Source organism: Macaca mulatta, chromosome 5 (assembly GCF_049350105.2).
Source record: "Macaca mulatta isolate MMU2019108-1 chromosome 5, T2T-MMU8v2.0, whole genome shotgun sequence".
In the NCBI taxonomy this organism is placed as follows: domain Eukaryota; kingdom Metazoa; phylum Chordata; class Mammalia; order Primates; family Cercopithecidae; genus Macaca; species Macaca mulatta.
In genome coordinates, this window is record NC_133410.1 from 15,233,828 (window position 1) to 15,255,714 (window position 21,887).

The 21,887-nt window shown below is 38.3% G+C and overlaps 1 protein-coding gene across 1 annotated transcript in view; it reads right to left on the reverse strand.

The window, feature by feature from the left end:
- Positions 1 to 443: 443 nt before the first annotated feature.
- TAPT1 (transmembrane anterior posterior transformation 1) overlaps positions 444 to 21,887 on the reverse strand; it is a 64,772-nt gene continuing 43,328 nt past the window's right edge. Inside the window, 7 exon segments of the mRNA NM_001266589.1 lie at positions 444 to 1,741; positions 4,493 to 4,653; positions 8,504 to 8,580; positions 11,938 to 12,006; positions 12,402 to 12,461; positions 13,848 to 13,957; positions 17,270 to 17,350. Of these exon segments, the coding sequence (NP_001253518.1) occupies positions 1,512 to 1,741; positions 4,493 to 4,653; positions 8,504 to 8,580; positions 11,938 to 12,006; positions 12,402 to 12,461; positions 13,848 to 13,957; positions 17,270 to 17,350 (788 nt within the window). The 3' untranslated portion in view covers positions 444 to 1,511.

Genomic DNA, 21,887 nt, shown 5'->3' on the forward strand with positions numbered 1-21,887 from the left:
GGACAGTTCTGAAACCAGAAGTTGTAGAAGTTTTACAGAAATGCAAACGGGTTTATCAAGATAAAATGGGGTGGGAAATAACTTGACCTATGATGTAGGCCACAAACTAGTAATTAAGTGGAAACAGAATCTTATCTCAAACAAAACCAAAAGCACTTTTTGGATGCTGTTCCCAACAGCCATACACAGATGCCTCCCCACACTGACAGCCACCCATACGCCTCAAACACCCATTTACTTTCACACAAAATCCTCTCCAGACCGGGGCCTGCCCCACCCCTAGCACAGGCCCACCCTGACAGTCACATCCCCACAGACACACACCCACAGAACACACACCCTGCCCCAGCACAGGCCCACCCTGACCGTCACATCCCCACAGACACACACCCACAGAACACACACCCTGCCCCAGCACAGGCCCACCCTGACCGTCACATCCCCACAGACACACACCCACAGAACACACACCCTGCCCCAGCACAGGCACACCCGCTGTCCACCTAAACAGAAGGACTGATGCATTTGATAAGCCCAAGCAAGATGCTGCTGCCTAACACACTTGGAGCATTTACTTACAGTTAAAATTGACAGTTTTGAATTTTGTACACTGACAATTTTTCAGCCTGTTCAACACCAAATCCTTTTAGCTGTAATAATTTATGAAGCAATTAGTTTTAAAGCAAAACCAGTGAAGTATACCTTAAAGTTAACACTGCTCTGCTTCCTTGGTGTAAAAAGTGCCCTTTTGTAAGGGCATTTATATTTTATCCACCACAATTAAATGACATACAGCTCACATTTTGCTTTAAAGAGTAAACTGAAAAATTATGAAGGGTTTTTCCCAGTAATGCATAACCTTCATTAATTTTTAAAATAAATAAACTGGTTTAGCGTTTTTTGTTTTTGTTTTTGTTTACCCTACAAAATGCTACTATTCATTATGTCTTATTTAAGGTAGCCTTTTATTCTGATTAATCAAGATACATCTTTAAGGGTTATTCTGGTGGTAAGAACATTTATGTTGACTTATGTTTAATTTTTTTTAATGCTTTGGCAGATGTAGTAACATTTGAAAACTGTTTGTGAAAATAGTATGAGACTGGTAAGGTAATGTCATGGTAAAAGCTTCACAGTTTTCCAGGTATTTCCTTACACTGAAGAGGCCTTGAGGCAAATTCAACATTCTGGAAGCCCAGATTGACAAAGCAAAACAGATTTTGATGTTGCCTTGGTTGGGTCCTGGAAGTGACGCTGCTGCTTGGCCAGGCAGGAGGAAGTTTTATAATCCATCAAGCTTCCCAGAGAGTCAAGGCCGAGGTCGCTCCTGTCTTGTGATCTGACCCTCAGCCAGGCCACATTACTGGAAGAAAGATACTAAGATCTGCTTGCCAATAATAATTTAAGTTTTTAAATAAATATTTAAGTGCCATGTTTAGCATCTGTCTGTCCTGGCAACACAGCATTTGCTGCCCCAGGACCCAGCTTCGTCAGCACATGGAGCCACAGATTCAGTCAATTCGGTTTCCGCAAATTGTGAACCTGTCTATCTCTAACAAATCTTTCTTTGAGGATCTGTGTTTTAATTCAGAATTGTCCTGCGTTATGTCCTTCTCGTCACCATCTGGAGTTGTCAAAAACTGATCGGAGTTGCTTGTCACAAGTAATGGTATGATATTTTCCTTTTGATGAACAGGCTGATTGGTGACAGAGGCAGACAGGTTTTCTTCTGTGGAAAGGCCTGTGATAAAATAGGTCCGTTAAATTAGAGAAAGATTTTCCCCAATGTGCAATAAATAAAAACTTACCAATATAGTGGTGCTGAAAAAAGCGCCCATCATCCATGCTTTTAGATAAAGCAAATGATAACCAAATAGCATGTTGTATAAGCAGCCATCATTATAATAAAACTTAGAGGCCAATCATCTGTTTGTTCAATTTTATGGAAGGGTATATTACATTGCTCGTATCACACAAACAATGCCATCACCCAACTGTAGAAAGATCACAACTCCTACAATACGGCTCCTCTCTATATAATCAAGACCTAACATGACTGTTGCCAGTCCTGAAAAATTAACATTTGCTCCAATACGGAACATCAGGGAGTGGGCCAAGAAGACTTTACTACATTCTACCTGTCATCTGCAGTCACTTCAGCTACAGTTGGTTTAGCATCATCATCTCTGGGAAGTACAAACCAGAGGTAAAAACAAACAAACAAACAAAACCCCCAGTGTTTATTTTAGGCCACAGAGATTTTGAAGCCTGGCTTTGGGGACAGCTGGGCTGGAGCCCGGAGCGACTCATCTGAATCATACATTCAATCCACGTAAGAACAGCTTCTTTGAGGCAAAAAAGACATACCATCAGCTGTACACATTTAAAATGTATAATCTGATGAGTTCTGACATGTGCATACACCTGGTCACACCACTGCCATGATGGAGGTAATGACACATCCAGCTCTCTTGCACTAATTTCCTCTCTCCTGCCCTCACCCCCAGGACTGCTGTCTTTTGTCTCCTTACAACGTGATGAATCTGATGCAGCCTCGAGAGACGGCCCCCTCCCGCTCTTCAGCTTGACTTCAACACCCTCCTGAATGGTCTCTAGTCTGTGTTCTCCTGACCTCCAAGACATTCTGTGCAAACACTCAGACCCTCGTCCTGAATGTACTTCTCATAACATGACCCCTGAGTCAATGGCCCTGCCCTGTAGTACATGCTTAAAGCTTTTATCCCCATTAGACTGGATCTTCCTTGAAAGCAAGACTGATGCTTACTAACTTCTTTTTATATTTTTTGTGGAGATGTGACTCACTAGGTTGCCCAGGCTGGTCTCGAACTCCTGGGCTCAAGGGCTACTTCTGCCTTAGCTTCCCAAAGTGCTGGGATTATTAAAGGCGTGTGCCACCATGCCTGGCCTAACTTCTTAACTAATATGCATAACAAGAGAACACATACAGGCCTCACTATGAATTACCTAGTTGGCTGAAAAAAATACAATCCTTATTACTAACAGTGTTCTTATAATGAAAACAATTATTTCTCAGTGATTATACACATTGTTATTTTACTTTATTTTTGCTTCCTGTTAAGTACACACGATGAGCACAGCCCCACTTTCAGGTAGGACTCCAGTCCAGCCCAAATCTCCTCTCCTCCCTCTTTCTGAAGCACACTCCACACTTGCCATATTGAGCTGCTAGTTCTCCAGATGCTTTTCCAGGCCTCCATGATCTAACTCATGCTGGCCCTTCTGGAATGCCCTTTCCACCAGCCTGCCCTAGGCCAGTTTCATCCTTCAAGCTTTTAGTTTAGAAGAACCCTCTCCTGTCCCTCCAAACCCTCTGCTCACCTATTTGGACCCCTGTAATTACATGAGGTCTTGAAGGACATCCTTTATTTATTTTTCTATCTTCAGCATCTCCTCTGATACCTGGCACACAATTGTTCCACACATTTAAAAATACATCATTTAAACTAAAAGTCATATGAACAAACACCTTTGTGAACAGGGAACTGCCACCTAACAACAAAAATTAAGTCAGTGTCCCAGTTCTTCCTCCAAATCTTCCAGCCCAGAAACCTTGGAATCATCCTGAACTCTCTTATTCTTCTCACACTGCGTAACTTCCTCATCAGCAAATACTTCACACAAACCTCCCAGGTCTATCCGGAACCTGGCCAGGTCTCCCTGCTCACACTGCCTACCCGGCTCCTGGCCAGGTAGCTGCCTCTCTGGTCCCACCCCTCTGGAGTTTATTTTCCACAAAGCTTGAGAATGATCCTTTTAAAATGTCAGCTGCTCCATGCCACTGCTCCGCTCAAAGCCCCACAACAGCCCCCTTCCACCTGGAGTCAAAGCCAAGGTCCTTGTAACAGCCTGCAGCCCTCCATGGCCCCCAAAACCCCCTCTCCAGTCCTTTTCCCTGGGAATGGGCCACTGCAGCCACCTTGCTTTTAATGTCCTTTGATGCACCAAGCCTCTTCCTGCTGGGCCTCTGACTGGGAGCTGCTCCTGGAAGGCTGGATGTGCCGTCCTCAGGCTCCAGGACTCTGTGCAGTGCCATCTCCTCACACTTGGGGGAGCATCCAACTCCCTGTTGTACTTCCCTTTCCCCGTCCTGCTTTGTTTTCTCCGCAGTTCCCCGTCACTTGACATAGTGCATATTTATTTCTCTCTACCCCTCTTCCCGACAATCTAGAACAAGCTCCACAGGAGCAGAGAATTGCCTTTCCACCCCACTGCTGTATCCACTGGAGCTGACGTGTCACAGGTGCTCAATACTGAACAGCGAATGAGTAAATGGAAAACTCAGAACACTGGGCCAGGTATATATGCGATGGGATCTAAAACACAACCATTAAAAGACCAAAAAACCTAGGCAAAGTGAAACCAATCTTTAAAGCGTTGCTTAACATTGATCGAACTGTGATTTAACTATTTGAAAATGATCCAGGGAAGTGAAGAAAGGGACCAAACCTACCTTGAGAGGGTTTACATTTGTTCTGTGATTTACTGGACGGCTTGCCTGGAGTGCAGGCTGGGGGAGGATTCGACAGCTTCTCTTCCATTTTGGCTTCTTTCACATACTGGCACGATTTCCCCAACAGCACAATGCTATTAAGTACTTTCAGGGATATCAACCTAAAAACAGAAACAAAACAAACCATATCCGTTGGAATTCATCTAAATCCCTGTGAATGCTCATGGCTAAGGAGAAGGCAGGGGGCATGGGATGGGGACAGGTCAGGGATTTCGAGGAATTTACACAAATCTTGAGTTTTCTGAGGCTTCTTTGCCACAAAGAAAAGCTTCGGAATTCCTTAGTGTTCTTCTTTTTTTTTTTTTTGAGACAAGAGTCTCACTCTGTCACCCAGGCTGGAGTGCAGTGGCGCAATCTCGGCTCACTGCAACCTCCGCCTCCCGGGTTCAAGCAATTCTTGGCCTCACCCTCCTGAGTAGCTGGGATTACAGGCATCCACCACCACACCCGGCTATTTTTGTATTTTTAGTAGAGACGGGGGTTTCACCATGTTGGCCAGGGTGGTCTCGAACTCCTGACCTTGTGATCCACCTGCCTCAGCCTCCCAAAGTGCTGGGATTACAGATGTGAGCACCACGCCTGGCCTCCTTAGTTCTCTTATAAGAAATTATACGACTTAGAAATTTTTCCTGGTATTAAACATTTTAACATTTATTCTTTTATTATACAACAAATACATTTAGCACATGCAGATGAACAAAAAAAAATAATAAAATTACACGATTCCACACCCTTATGATAATCACTGTGACATTTAGTATGTTATCTTTCAGTTGCTTTCTCTGAGTACGCCTCCATTTGTACTTTCTTGCTGTATAGAAACAGGGTCTATTTTACAAGGCAGTAGGCGAGGGGAGTCAGGAGACAGAGCATGGACTCTGGGGTGAAGTGTGTTGGTGTGGAGTCCTGAGTCCACTGCTTAGAACCTGTGTGCACCTGGGCAAGCTACTCAAGCAGCTAATCTGGAAAGGAGAGCACTCAGGTAAGGTGCTCAGAGCAGTGCCTGGCACACAGAAATGGCAAGCAATTTTGTTACTCTTGTTGTTATTTATATAACAATGTATCATGAATATTTTTCCATATCAGTTAATGTTCCTCAGTGACATTATTTTAAATGGCCTTATAACATCACTGTATGGGTTATCAAATAACCAAGCCCCAAACAACTCTTATTTCTGGATATTTAGATTATTTTCAATATTTTGCTTCTACTAAAAAGTTTCTGATTAAGAAAACATGTTAAATCTGTATTTCCTTAGGATACCTAGATACTTATGACTACAGAAATAAAATTTCTGGGTCAAAGAATATGAATATTTTAAGGCATTCAATATAAATCTGGAAAAAATTATGGGAAGAAAAAAGTCTCGCATTAACTTCAATGCCAGTTTTACAGCCAGTGAAGAAGCTGGTTTTCTTTTTTTTTTCAAGAGACAGTCTTGCATTGTCACCCAGGCTGTGGTGCAGTGGCATGATCATGGCTCACTGCAGCCTTGAACTCCTGGGCTTAAGCAATCTCCCACCTCAGCCTCCTGTACAGCTGGGACCACAGGCATATGCCACCACGCCCAGCTAATTTTCTTTTTTGTAGATCTGGGGTCTTGCTATGTTGCCCAGGTTGGTCTCAAACTCTTGGGCTCAAGCAATCCTCCCACCCCAGCCTCCCAAAGTGCTGGGGCTACAGGCATGAGCCACCATGCCATTTTCTGCTCAGCTCCTTTTGTGGTCTCCCCTTCCCGGGCCCTCTGCCCCCATGACTGCCCATGGACCACTGTAGCTGCCTGGCGCCTGCTGTTCCTCCACCAGGCCTGTGTCCCTGTGCCCTTCTGCTAAGCCTATGCTTTTCCCAGGTGGCTGCACAGCTCCCTTCCTTACTGAAACACCAGCTGACCAGAGAGGCCTGCCCTGGCCACCCTCTCTAGGCAGGCTGCGTCTGCCTCTCCCATTCATCTCCTCATACTATTGTGCTTTTCTTCCTAACGATTCCTACCAACTGTCAATAGAGTGACTTGCTTTTCTAGTTGTTGTCTATTTGTTGTCTGGAATTTCTGTGACACCAAGGCAGGGCACTTGTCTGGCTTCTTTTTGGCCAAGCCCTAGACCAGCCCAGGCCCAGGCCCTGCTGCTGAGCAGCTGCTCCCTGAGGAGCGCTGAGCAGAGCAGTAATGGCGGAGGCTGGCAAGTCCTCCCACTTTAGCTGGCAAGAGTGAGTCTGGAGGGAAAGACGATAAACTGGGTGTAGTGGGGAAAAACCTCAGCATTTTATGTCAGGAGGCCCAACTGAATTCTGATTTTATTTTTTTAACTGAAGACAGATTCTTGGGTTTGGTGCAGTTAATTGATAAAGAAGGCATGGACAAGGTAGTTTTGAGAAAGTTTCTGAAGGAGAAGAGGATAATTTAGGAATTATCCTGAGATGAGGATTAGAGTAGATGAATAAAGTAGAAAAGTGAGCAGATCTGTCTGGCTGTGCTATCCAGGTGCAGAAGTGAAGCAACATGGGGAGGGAGGTGACACTGGAGGCTGGGGGCACCGGTACCCTGAATTCTAAGTAACTCAAGATTAAAGTACATCCCCCTTGGTGAACTATGCACAGGCAACTGTAACTAAACAAAGGTTTTCAGATGTAGCATATACATGCTTCATTTCGTGATTATTATGTAAAAAATACTAGAATATTAGATTGTCAAACAATTATTCCCACTGAGATTACAGCAATACCACTTGGTAAGCACAGCACAATGTTAAAAACGTTGAGGTGCGGTGTGCGACTCTACATTAGAAAAGGAAGGTCTTAATGTTATTTAATGTCAAAAAACGAAAAGAGTTACCTTAATATAGTAAACTATTCATATACTCATTCAAACAAAAAATAGGCAATGCTGTACAGTGTGATCAGAACCTCCCCTCATGTGTGAAACACTGAAATGACCTACATGCAGCTCTGCAGGACACCGGCCTGAGCCAGGCACCGCAGGAGCTGGGAAGCAGGCCCATGACTCAGGATACTTGGTGGAGAGGTGGAAAGTGCAGACAGTAAGTGACTATTCCTATGCTACTTCAACAGAAGCTTCCTGAGCACGTGCCAGGTAGTGTGCTAAGCCCTGGGCAGGAAACAATGTGAAAAACACACTAAAAAAACCATGAAACTGGAACACTAAGCAAATCCACTGCTCAAACTGTGACTGCTATGCTTACCCTCCAACCTTTCTCCTCTGGAGGGTTAAAGTTCGACCTCTCTCAGACCACCCACCCCTCCGAGTGAAGCTCCTGACACACACCACCTAAGTGAGGGTGGAACAGGTTTCCCATTTCATTTTTCAGTAAGTTAACTGAATGCCAGGTCTGGTTACTTTATCATTGTTCACTTCTTGAGAAAAGTAACAATGGCAAAATCATCATTTTATATTGTTATTTTCTTCATACCATTTATTTCTATCTTAGTTAGTTGTTAATTTACTGTATGTCTCCCCCAACTAAAATGTAAGATCATGAGACCAACAAACCTGCAAGATGGATTCCACTGGTCACAGAAAACCTACGCTTGTGTATTACATTTGGTTTTATGTGATGCCCGCCTACAGTGTGCTGAACAATTCAATGTGGCAAACATACTGGAGGGTCAAAGATGTTTTTAAATATGAAAACATGTCTCAATGGCAGGCTTTTATTCATCAAAAAAATGCGAGTGAAACCTAAATCTTAAGCAAAAAGCGCTTTAAGATTTTGCTAAAAATTAAAATAAAATCTAAAGTACTATTAATACTACTACCAAATAGCAGTGTAGTTAATCTAACCAAGTTACAAATAAATACACTGGGAGGTATAGCTATTGAAAGGAAACCCCCAGCATAGATTGGGAGTAGTATGATTGAGATGCTATTAACTTCCATTACATCTTGCATTTATGCTTTACTATATAGCCAAAAACATATTCAAGAATAATCTTACCCAAAATAGAAGAGTATGACACAGGCATAAGACAGGATTCCTTGCACTTTAATTGAGCTTGTTACAACTCTGATGAGCTAGCCAGAAACAAACCAACAAAAACACACAAACAGAACACACAACCACAGAATTATTAGTTAATACTTAAAAAGATTTCACCATGCTGACTTTAACATTTTAGGCATAAATCTATGGCCTTTGTCTAAAAATCCAAGAAGGCAAATTTGTCGATTTGTATCAAAATCTGCCTGCTTGTGAAACCCGTGGTACATTTGGATTGGTTCAAGCAAATCTGGGATGTCTGTGGCTCGTGCAACAGTTTCACTCTTGTGGACTCTCTGAGGTCTGCCCTATACCTAGGTCATGAATGACACATGTACTTATACCTCATAGAGACGCAAAGCAGCTGATTTTTATAAAATATTATTCTGCAAAGTACAAATGATTTCATCTTGCTACATGTGTCCACACCAGAACTAGAATCATTGGGCGGGCGTTTCCTTATTCCTGTTCCCCCCCACCCCGGCCACGCCCCATCCTTTCTTCTTTGACTCTTTTAAGAACCACCAGTAACTCACAGGGAACACAGGAAAAATGGAACCTTAAAAGTTTTGTATTTAGAAAAACTAAACACTATTAAAAAATTAATTAAACATTGAAACATTTCTCTCTTTTGGATAGTTATAGTTAAATACCCATTTTCTTACTTCTTTCACAGAAATAAAGGAATAACAGCGTTATCCTTGGAAGTCTGCTGAATAAATCTGGTGAAATCAGTTAAAGGAAAATGTCCACACATTATAAGTGCAGCTGTGCCCACATGTTAAAAGAGAAAGAGAGACTTAGGGAGAAGTGGTCTTATCTAGTAATGTCAAGTTATCAAATGTCTATTAGAGTATCTTAAATAAACATCACAGTACACATTTAAAAAGACATTTACAAATGCTTTTAATAAAAGAACAATTGGGAAGAGGTGTGGCAATGGATTGTCATATGTTCAATAAACTCTAACTATGAGAAAAGTGACAATGGAAGCCCTCAACTGTGTCACTGTCTCTAACAGGGTAATGTCTACTGTATAGGCATTTGTGACTGAAGTTAACACAACTCTAGGATTTTATTCATTAATATGAAAGGCAAACCAATGATCACATTTAAGGCTTAAATACACCCTTATCTAGCATATTATCAGTTAACTTTTACTCAGTCTAATTTCCATGAGACTTTAATACACAATTTTTCTTTTTTCAGATATAAAATCATTTTAGGACCTAACGTAACGCTTAGAAGAAAAAATTGCCATCCTTGTACCTTAATTAAAGAATTAACTTGTCACAGAGGCCTTGGTATATTTCTCAAGGCTCCTGGATGCTTGCCAAAGCTGTGGCACACAACGAAGCTCTGTGAGCAAAGTGCTGTGGAAGGAAGCCCACTAGATCTCTGCCTAACTATACAACCCCCTTTCAGCACACTGGAGGTGTTCCAAAAGTGTTTTGTCAATTATTAATTATTCATAAATATTTTGCTATAACAGCCATAAACACTCATTTAAAGAATAAAACAAAGACTGAAGAAAAATTTTTAAATACTGAATCAAAAAAGTTCATACTAATTATGAATTTTCTGACAAGTAAGTTACTAGACAAATAAGTCAATTATTAGTTGGCAAAGCAGGATCATATTTAAATCCAATCATTTGACCAATCCTTACCAAAAAAAAAAAAATCAGGCCATGTAGGTTTATCCCTATACTTGTACGTTTCATATTTCTAGTTGTAGTAAACAAATGCAGAAATATTTAATATTCTATTTTATCAATCTCTTAAGCCCTTAACAAACAATTTTATTATTTGGAAGCCTCCATTTTTCTGAAATTCTAGTTCCTTTTCCCAAGCAAAAGAAAGCTATATTATTATGTAATAAGCAAGCTATTAATATAATTAAAAATGTTTTAAAAATTAAACATTTTTAATTATATTAAAAATTAATGTGGTTATCTGTAAAATCACACTGAAATTTAAATAGCATTAAGCCTATTAATCATCTGTCATCTAAAAAAAGTCAAGGAAGCTGGTCTAAAATATAGCTGGTATGATCTTCCCTTTCTTTACACACTTCTTAGTTGATCTGCATGAGACTGCAGCTATAGAAATCTAGATATCCTCTGGCAAAAAAGACAGTTGCGTTTTTTTTGTTTTTTTTGAGACAGAGTGTTGCTCTTGTCGCCTGGGCTGGAGAGCAGTGATGCGATCTTGGCTTACTGCAACCTTCCCTCCCAGGTTCAAGTGATTCTCCTGCCTCAGCCTCCGAAGTAGCTGAGATTACAGGCGCCCACTACAGGCACCCACCACCACGCCCAGTTAATTTTTGTATTTTTAGCAGAGATAGGGTTTCACCAAGTTAGCCAGGCTGGTCTCAAACTCCTGACCTCAGGTGATCTCCCCGCCTCACCTTCCCAAAGTGCTGGGATTACAGGCATGAGCCACTGTGCCTGGCTGGTTGCATCTGTTTTGATGTTAGAATAGATAGTCAAGAAAGAACATAATCAAATACAAGTGCAGCCAGCAAATATTTTTCTTTTTTTCTTTTTTTTTGCCTCAGCCTCCTGAGTAGCTAGCACTACAAGTGCACGCCACTAAGCCAGGCTAAACAAATCCTCTTAATTAACATTATTATAGCCTAATGTTGCTAGAAACTATTTGCAAGCCTGTTCTGGGCAATTCATTAAAATATTCCAAGTTGATGACTTGTTGAGGGTTGATTTAGTAAGTTTCAGTAGTATTTTTGAAAAAAATACTATTTCTTGAGTATAAGAGCAGGAATTTTCATTGCAAAAAGTCTGGACAATTTTTTAAAAGTATTAATTACCACTGATAGAGAATATGTCTTCATTTGGGCACACCATAATTTATTTAACCTATTTTGCTTGCTTCTAAAGTTTATTACAAATGTCATTGAAATGCAAAGCTGTGCCCACAAATCACTGTGTGTCTTTTATAACTATTTCCTTAGGATAATTTCTAGAAATGAAATAACTGAATTAAAGCATGATACTGTCACATTGCCTTGTAGAAAAATACTGGATTAATTTATACTCCCACCAACACGTGTTACAGTGGCCACGTTAATGCCCATGCTCAGGTATTTCCATTAAAAAATATTTTTACTAAATGAATAAGCAAAACAGAGTGTTCTCATTGTTAGGAAAGCCATTTACATAAAACAGCTTAGCGTCACTTATCTATTGGATGGCTCAACCAATAGATACTTGGATATATAAGCTATTGCTATAATTTAAAACAAAATTTTCTTCCAAGTTATTTACCCTTAATTTTTATTTCAAGTCCTTTTGAAACAATCATATTAATAATCCATTTATTAATATTCTATAATGATGGCTTTGTTACAAAAAACATTAAAAAGTATGCACTTACTAAAACAGCTAGTGGGAGAGGAATAAAGCCCATCCTCCGTGCTACAGAGTCGCTGTAATCAGTGTATGCCTGAACAGAGAGGAGCAAAAGATTCAGATTTATGGGATTTAAACAGCATTTTAAAAGTACTATTCACTTATTAGCAGCAAATGTTCTAACCAGGTGAGGCTATGGAGCAAGAACAGAATGTGGCACTTATAAAATGACGTGCAAATCCAAATGTTCACAAGTCTTAAATACAAAGCTGAATAACTTAAAATGCTGCAAAGAGCATACACTACTTAATGTTAAATATTACTATTATTCTTAATCTGTAAATGTTTATTTAGTGTTGAGAACAGAGATAAGTAGGCAGTTTATGTAGCTTTCCTTTAGTTAATATTTCATGCTAAATTAAGCATTATTCAGTTAATTTCAGACTATGCCTTTGTTAATTTTGGATTATGCCCTTGATAAATGCTCACATTTTTCTGTCGGCTGCTAACAAGGTCAAAAGCAAGACTGGCTCTATATTCACTGTAGACCTAAAGACAAATAAGAATGAAATATTAAGTAATATAGTAAAAATATATCATGCAGAAAGACTTAGATTTTATTAATGAAAACGTTTAATAATTAACCAGGAACAAGTGCTAATAACCAAGCAGACATCTGGGCATAATTTCCCTATTTGTTTTCCTACAGTAAAGGTAAAAAGTAACCTTAATTCCCGTGAACTCTTAACATTCATAGATCTTTTAAAAGTTTTTCTTTAAAGGGGAATAAATATCCAATGACTATGATCCTAAGAGTTTGGAATTTGGGGAAGAGTGACTATTTTAAGTAGTGTAATGTATATAAAATAATTTTGAAATTTTAAATTAAATGAATAGTTTTAAAAAATTACTGTTTATCTAACCATAATAATGCCTTCTGAGAAAAATGAATGCTGAAAAAGACATAAAACTAAGTTAGGGAACACAGTAAATATGAAGGCACTTGTGAATGACTATTTCCACTAAAAATTGCACAAGTGTCTCAATCAAGCCTATTAATTTTGACTTCAGATGTTAAATAAATGATCCTATGAAAAGGGAATCATTCTGCATTGAGAAAGTTGAGAAAGTAAATGGTGAAATTACTTTATCAGTGCTTTACAAAAAAGTACAAAACTATTTACTTTAAGTATATTAAAACATTCAGAAACTCATAATCAAATCACAGCTGTTGCAACTGCATTTTATTTTAAATAACTGCCTTTTGAAATAAAACAAATATTACTGTGAGACTGTTATTAAAAGTACCACCCAGTAAAATCTAGAAAACTGTGGAGCTATTATTTATTTTGGGACTGAGGCAGGAATGAGAAATACATTAGGAAACCTTCTTATGTTTTATGTGCAATAAATCTATAGCCACATATCTATTTCTAGAAATTATCCAGAACATCTGATTAAAACATAAAACAAATTTCCCAAAGTTTAACTACTTTCACCAGAAAAACGTAAGGCTCTCGTCTTCTAAAACTTACCAAGAACCTATTCATAATTGTGGAAAAAAATCAATTTTTAAATACAAAATATTTTAAAAACCTAGCCAGAGAGAAAAGTTTTGATGGTCTAAGTTTTAAAATAGAAACAATGTGATTTTAAAGTCTTTAAACAGATTATGACAGTGTTAACTGATCAGAATGATTTTGAGTTAGTGACACTGTCTTCGACTACAGGCTGGTCTATACTTCTACCCCAAGATATGGAATTAGCATTGCCTAATATTAAAACAGAATACTTTTGATAGTGTAATAATTTTTAGAAATTTAAAATTACAATTCTGACTTTAAAGTATTAATAAACTCCTATTATTCTACAACTTTTAAAAATTAAGCAACAGAAGTAAACTTTAAATATTAAAGTGTATGTCAAAATACATACATCTGCAGTAATGTCATTGAATTTGGTGATAAAGGCATGTTTTACAATATCCACGGCAATTTCTGATGCAATTACCATACAGACATCTGGAAACAACACCCAGAGATGATCTATAAATAGAAAAGAGAAAAACAATGAAATATCTTAATATGAACAGAATCCATATCACAGGCTACCAGAGAAATATGAAATATCTAGAACAAAACTGTATTTTCAGTAAATGATGAACTAGTATTCAATTATAACCTTTACCAAAAGAGCTATACTGTATCAAGTTAAAGGATACTTCATTCAACAAATATTTGTTCAGGCCTGGCACAGTGGCTCACACCTGTAATCCCAGCATGTTGGATCACCTGAGGTCAGGAGTTTGAGACCAGCCTGGCCAAAATGGCAAAACCCCGTCTCTACTAAAAATACAAAAATTAGCCAGGAGTAGTGGCGTGCACCTGTAGTCCTGCCTACTTGGGAGGCTGAGGTAGGAGAATTGCTTGGAACCGGGAGGTGGAGGTTGCAGAGAGCTGAGGTGGCGCTACTGCGCTCCAGCCTGGGCGACAGAGCAAGAACAACAAAAACCCAAATATTTGTTCATTACTTTCTAAGTGCCAAGAAGTGCTTTACATGCAGGCTCCGGGGGTTTAGCAGAGAGCCTCTGCCTTTACGAAGCCTACGTGCTGACATGCTGATGGGATGACTAGATTAAGCAGGTTCCTTAGAAAATCCTTTAATTCCAGAGCTGCCTCAACGTGACAGTAAATAGCTAGAAGAGATGTGCTATAGTCTTTGCAGATGAGCAATCTTCTCCTTCTTTGATCACTACAACTTAAAGATATTGATCAATCCTTTGTTTCACTGTCATGCAGATGTTAACCTGATAAATTTGCTCACCATTATCACATTTAAATGTCTATTCAAGTAAGACCTAGTGTTAGATAGATAAATAGGGTAACTGTAGTTTGCAATAACCTACTGTGCATTTCAAAATAGGTAGAAGAAAAGGATTTCACCAGTTCTAACAAAAAGACAAATATTTAAGATAATGGATATCCCAAGTACACTGATTTGATCTTCACAAAGTATACGAATACATTAAATTATCACTTGCACACCCAAACTATGAAAATTATGCATCAATTAAAAAATTTTTAATGCCAATTCAGTATCAGGTACCTGATAAAACACACCCACAGACAACCTGCTAAGAACTTGGAAAAGAATGTAAGAGTGGGATACAGCAAGAAAAAGATAGGGAGAAACACTGACAAGGACCCATAGCAACTCAAGACCCAGGTAGCCGGAGGATGGGATGGAGACCACACAGCTGGGCTATCCTGGCTGACAGTGTAGGCAGCTTCTGTGAGTCTGGTATTACGTCAAGTTTTGGAAATCAAGGGACCTCTTTCTCTGATAAGCTCTGCTACTAACTGCTATATGACCTTGGGCAAGTTTTTTTTTGAATCAACATCACTGGCAAAGGGCAAGTTTCTTAATTAGCTAAATTCCAGCTTCCTCAACCACAAGGTAAGGATAGTAAGTGTCTACACTTAATTATTATGAGAACTAAACGAGATAATGGTGCACAGCAATATTCCTAGCATACAAAATGGCTAGTGCTGTTTTTATATTCCTCATGACCCTGAGAACTTAGAGCAACGTTCCATAAATGGCACTTCGTTGGTTTTTTTTTTTTTAAAAGAAATTTTAATAAACCTAAAAAAAAGAGTGAAAATGGTGAATTCATCAATAAAAGCAAGTGTTCCTTTTATCGTATTATCTGCCATAGCAGTAATAAAGGAGGCAAGATAATTTATTAAAAGTCACAGTATAAATGAGAATGACTTCAAATATCCAGCTGTCTAGGAGGCATAAAGACTGTTTGTCTTTTGTTTTAACCACTCAGCTTTGGGAATTGCTGATCCTACATGTACTCTACTGGAACCAGTGACACATACCCACTCTGCCCTTCATGGACACCCTGTTAGGTGACTTAGTTATAAAGAAATATACCACCATTCACTGAAAAAAATCTGGGTACTCAATGAATCTAGCTGTGTGTGTGGAGGAAGAGGCTTTTCTACCACAAGCCAGGTAGCCTACCTACTCCAGCTGCTGTCAGATATCATTTAATCTTATGGTTTCTCTACGAAAAAAACTTCTGAAAATGTATCTCCAAGAGCATATCTCTCATTTTATATGTTTTTGATTTTTCAGTTACTTGAAAATTACCAATGAATTAAAATAAATTAGTAAGTTAATAAATGCCTATAACATATATAATATTGGGAGTAATAAATGAAATCTAAAACATGGTCTCATCCTTTAAGAATGAGATTCCAACAAAAACATCAGATATTCAAACAAAAACTCTTAAATTACTTGAGATACCTGAGAAATTGATCATTTCCCACTTAGCTCACTTCAGCATTATAATTACCCATTTCCCCTTAATTAGCCTGTAAGTCCTACAAATGTCTTAGTATTTTCTACATTTGCCACAGTGCCTGCCCTTGTGCCTAGAAACTAGCATATGCTCAGTGAATGTCTGCTAACTGAATGGATAATGAAAATTCATGGAATGTTGACAATTTCCTGTCAGCCTGAATTTAGAGATGCACCTAAGTTGCAAAACTTCCACCTTACTTTATATTTAATTTATCCCTACTTAAAATGCTAATCAATGGGTAAAAGATAAATGTTAGGGAAGACCAAAGGTTCTTCTGGTCAACCCCTAAGATGAAAATGATCTTTCTGGATTTAGGTAACTAAAGCACACTACAGTTAAAAATAGAGAGGCTCAGAACTGCCGGGTATAACAGGGTGCACTCACCTACTGAGTATACAGCTCCAGAGACACGGAGGGGTTTATAGAAAATGACAGCATCCCACCACACCACAGAAAACATACCCAATCCATTCTACTGAAACAGGTACTGTCATGTGTCGCTCAGCAACAGGGACGCATTCTAAGAAATGTGTTTTTAGTCAATTTTGTCATTGTGTGAACATCATAGAGGGTACTTACACAAACTTAGATGGTATAATCACACACCCAGACTATATGGTATAACCTACTGCTCCTAGGCTACAAACCTGTACAGCACATTATCATTCTGAATATTGCAGGCAACCGTGACACAATGGTAAGTGTATCCAAACATGTCTAAACACAGAAAAGCACACTAGGAGACTAGGTGACAGGAATTTTTCACGTCCATTAGAAACTATGGGATCACCATTGTATATGTGGTCTATTGTTGACTGAAATGTCATTATGTGACAGATGATTGTTTCTCCAACACCTAAACAGTAAAACAGCCAAAGTCTTTTGAAGCTTTCTGCAATATTCATTTTATTCCGTGTAAAAGAATGATTTTGGCTTAGAAGGAAAATTATAAGACATTGTTTTGTTAAGAGTGAGTTACCTGGATTCCAAGAAAACTGTTCCATGTTTCTTAGACACACTATTAGTAAAAGCACATAATTTGTGAATCGTTCCTTAATATCTAAAAGAAAAAAAAATCAACATATAAGTACTGTAGTGTATATAAACAACACAATAAAGTACATATAGGAAACAATTCTTTTAGCCAGAACATGATGAAATTATTAGACAATGTATAAATGTCCATAAATATACAACTTTATATATATATGTGTGTATATATATGTGTGCATATATATATAGGTTGGTGTTATCTTGGTAAGTCACTGACTTCTTTTGCCAACATAATTCTAGTATGGAGATTCCAGTTTTCTATAAACTTCAAGAAGTATTCAAACCATCAAACTGCTCAGACTGGGTCATTAGATTCCTCCAATGATCTTTGGGGACATATGACAACTGTTTCCATTTTACAGAAGAAAAAATAGAAGCAAAGAGTAAAATGAAAGACTTTGGGTAATAAAATTCCTGTATAAAATCCCAGACTACTTCCAATCTGGTAACTAGTACACAATTACTGAACTTATGAGTCCTTTAGCTGAGAGAATCCTGCTATTACAATAGCATTTCTTGGGGTGTAGGTAAAACTTGAGGGAAAATAACCCCAAATTGGGCTTCATAATATTTACTATAAACTAATAACTATGTGCTGAGATTAGGTGGAATGAATTTAATAAAATCAAATCACTGAATTATTGCTAAAGGCCAGTGTACACATTTCACTTTTTAAGCTGTTAACTTTCTCATAGTCTAAGATACTATGTAATCAAGAAATGGGATGAAATAAATTTGTCTGCAGTTAAGAGTGGCACACCCATGTATGTGTGTCTGTGTAACAGTGGGGGCTGTGACTAGAAACAATCACTCATATAACAACCCAACTCAAAAGTTTTTTTACAGTCTGTTGTCATTTCCCTACTTTCCCAATGCCTCAGTAATCGCAAGCCTCACCCATATCATTCAGCCATGGCACGCCTCCTATAAGTGCTCTGAATTTCAATTTCATCCTGATGTAATTCACGGGACTGTCTTTGCTTCTCTTTTTTTACTTCCACCTTTCCTCACTATTCTCTAGCAATGTGATTAAAAACGTTTATTCCACAGCAAAACCTCCTTCTCTATAAGCGAGTTGGCCTTTACTCTCTGTACCTTCCCTACATCCTTAAGCTCTTCCAGTCAGTTGCTGGTACCTTCTTTTTCAGGGTAGCTCAGCTCCTTATTAGTGATGGGTCTGAGCTGTGCCTTCGCTCCCTCAAAGCCCAGTGGGCACTACTTGCTTCCTACTTCCAAAGCTGAAGCACCATTCATTATGCAGTACCGCATTTTGGAGTGTGAGCTCAGGGCACAGTAAGTCTCAAGGTACCAAGCACTGAGATGCCTCCTTAGGAGGCAGGGCACCTCCGGAGCAAGTCCACGCGGAGTTTTCAGGCACACCTGTTTTGATTCGTTCTAGATCACATGTTTAATTTATTCTGTGACGTCAAAAGAGGATACAGGTTAAAGGAAACTAAGAAAAGTCTGCCCTAGAATAAGTTCCATCAAAGTCTGACACAAAATATATTCTTTGTTACTATAGCTAACTGTGGATCTTAATTCGTGGGGTTAAATTTGCCAATGTATCTTTAATTGGAATTCTGTAGAATTATTCACCAAGCTGTACCTATATGTGTGCTAAGTCCTTTCTAATTTCCATAAATGAATTTAACAATGAAACGTATTTATTTTTGATACTTCCCAAACATGAATATGTAATATAGACTTGTTTCATTACAGAATTATATGAAAATAAATGACCTTGAGAAATTTAAAACACTATTTGAAATGAGCCAAAGTAACTTTTCTAAACTCTAATACAACAAAGCGAAACTACCGTAGAATTAATCTAGCTGTATTTGATTTTTGGGCACATGGCAGCTGCAAGTATAGAGAAAATCTGCAATAATTTCATTTCTAAGGATACTGATGAAAGGGGAAAAACCTATCTCATTAAACGTATATTTAAGGCAAAACAGATTTTATTTTTTCTTTTTTATGATTTCTTATTTTTTTGAGACAAGAGTCTTGCTGTGTCTCCCAGGCTGGAGTGCAGTGGCATGATCTCGGCTCACTGCAGCCTCTACCTCCCGGGTTCAAGCGATTCTTCTACCTCAGCCTCCGGAGTAGCTGGGATTACAGGCATGCGCCACCATGCCTGGCTAATTTTTGTATTTTTAGTAGACAGGGTTCCACCGTGTTGGCCAGGCTGGTCTCCAGTTCCTGATCTCAGGTGATCCGCCCGCCTTGGCCTCCCAAAGTACTGGGATTACAGGTGTGAGCCACTGTGCCCAGCCCAAAACAAATTTTAGAAAAGCAGACTATTCCAAAAAAAAAGCAGACTATTCCAAAAAAAGAGATTAATAAAAATGGATAAATTTGGTAAATAAATGCAATTTTATAAGATGAAGTATGTGAAGGATGGCAAGCTTAAATATTAAAAAGTGACACCATAAAAATTAACTGTATCTTTATTTGATAAGATAAAGATATAAAACTATATCTAACTATAAAGATGAGGCTGTTATGTGAAGATTTTTTTGAAAGTTTTATTCTTACACTTTCACAACTTTTACATTTAAATGTTTTACATAGACATTATAAAATCAAGATTTGACTTTTAAAATTTGAGTTAAAAAATACCCAAATTTTAAGTGTCTCCAAAGAAGATATAAAAAATAAAATTTCTATGAGAATAACAGTCTGATACTGATAATCTAACATATATTAGATAAATAATGCAATCAGCAACATATTTATACCATATCTCACCTTCAGAATAGTCAGGGTTCGGATTAGAACTGAACTCTTACATTGATTAAAAATTAAAATTTCTAAGAATGTTTTCTCCTAACCTTTATCAAGAAGCTTAAAAACACTGGTATTAATGCTTTTAAATATGTCTGATATTCAGATTTTTCCTTGCTATATTACCACTAACAGGGATATACTTTAACATATTTGCAGTCACATTTTAAATATAAAATGAGTGACTATTTCCAATAAACATCCATATTTACTGCAGCTTTGCAGGCTTCTAAGAGTGTTAAGTGAGCTATAAGCTTACTCCAGACAACCTAACTTCTGAAGGACCTTTCCAAATGCACAGTTCACATTACCAATGGGTAAAAATCTACCTAAAATTCTTCATCTCAAGAATGCAAACCAGAAAGACTGGGGTTCCACATTCAGCTGATGCTTATGATAAAATGAAGTGAAGAAAAGGAGAAGTTGTTAAAAACCTGGTTTTATTAACTAAACTACTTTTCACATGTCCTCAGGCAATTCCTCCAAAGAAAATATACGGTGAGCTACCACTGAAAGGGGTAAAGTTACTCTCAGATTTCTCCATGAAGTCTTCTCTATTAAACCAGCATGAAGGACTAAAACTTACACTATGTATCTGGCAAGTCAACTTCAGATGGAGAAAAAATTCATAGGAAAATTCATAAGAAAAAAAGAGTCAACATGAGTATCCCTGCTGACTGGCTCTCATTAAGTAACTACTACTGAAGCATATGAAAGAGGCAACATATTCATATCAAGAGCAAAAAGCACCTCTTGGTGACTCCTGATCTTTCCATTTTAATAGCTGAATGTTACATGTAATGTTAGCAAGATTGCCTAGAATTTTTTTTTCTTAAGTTCTTTTTTTTTTTTTTTTGAGACGGAGTCTCGCTCTGTCACCCAGGTTGGAGTGCATTGGCGCAATCTCGGCTTACTGCAAGCTCTGCCTCCTGGGTTCAGGCCATTCTCCTGCCTTAGCCTCCCGAGCAGCTGGGACTACAGCACCCGCCACCACGCCCAGCTAATTTTTTTTTTGGTATTTTTAGTAGAGATGGGATTTCACCGTTAGGCAGATGGTCTCGATCTCCTGATCTCATGATCTGCCTGCCTTGGCCTTCCAAAGTGCTGGGATTACAGGTGTGAGCCACTGTGCCCCGCCCAGGTAAAGTTAATTTCTTACAAAACTCTTAAAGGGTACAATGCAGACCACCTTGCATTGTAACACGAGCTACTTTGCTTACAGCAAAAGGTAATTTTTTTTGGTGCTAAGTAGTAATCATTTTAAGCCAAAATAAAGTCCAAATTTCTTGTAAACTGATATGCATACCTGATCATTATATCATTTTTTTCCAGCGTTTTCTTAAAACTCAAATATTGAATCCCTAATCTTTCTAATAAGCTAAGAGGTTGGAATTCTGGGGAACCCATTTATAAAAATGAAAAGGGGTATTAATTACATCAACACGCTGGCCATAAGGTTAAAAACATTTCACAATTTCCTCCTCATAATTTTGAGGCTTTTATACATAAGGATTGAAAACCCTTAAAACTTAAGATTTGCGTGTCTAGTTTAAGTCTCTATAAAGAGTGCTTACCCAAAGGAGGTTACTAATATGACTTAATTTTAAAAAACCATGGTTTCTACAACAAATGAAATGCTTACAGCTGAATCAATTTACTCATGGTTAACTACTGAAGCAAAGTATTCTATAATTTAGTACCTTCCCTCCTTCCTCTTTCATTTCTAATTCACGACGCTTGGCAGTCTGCACTTGAGA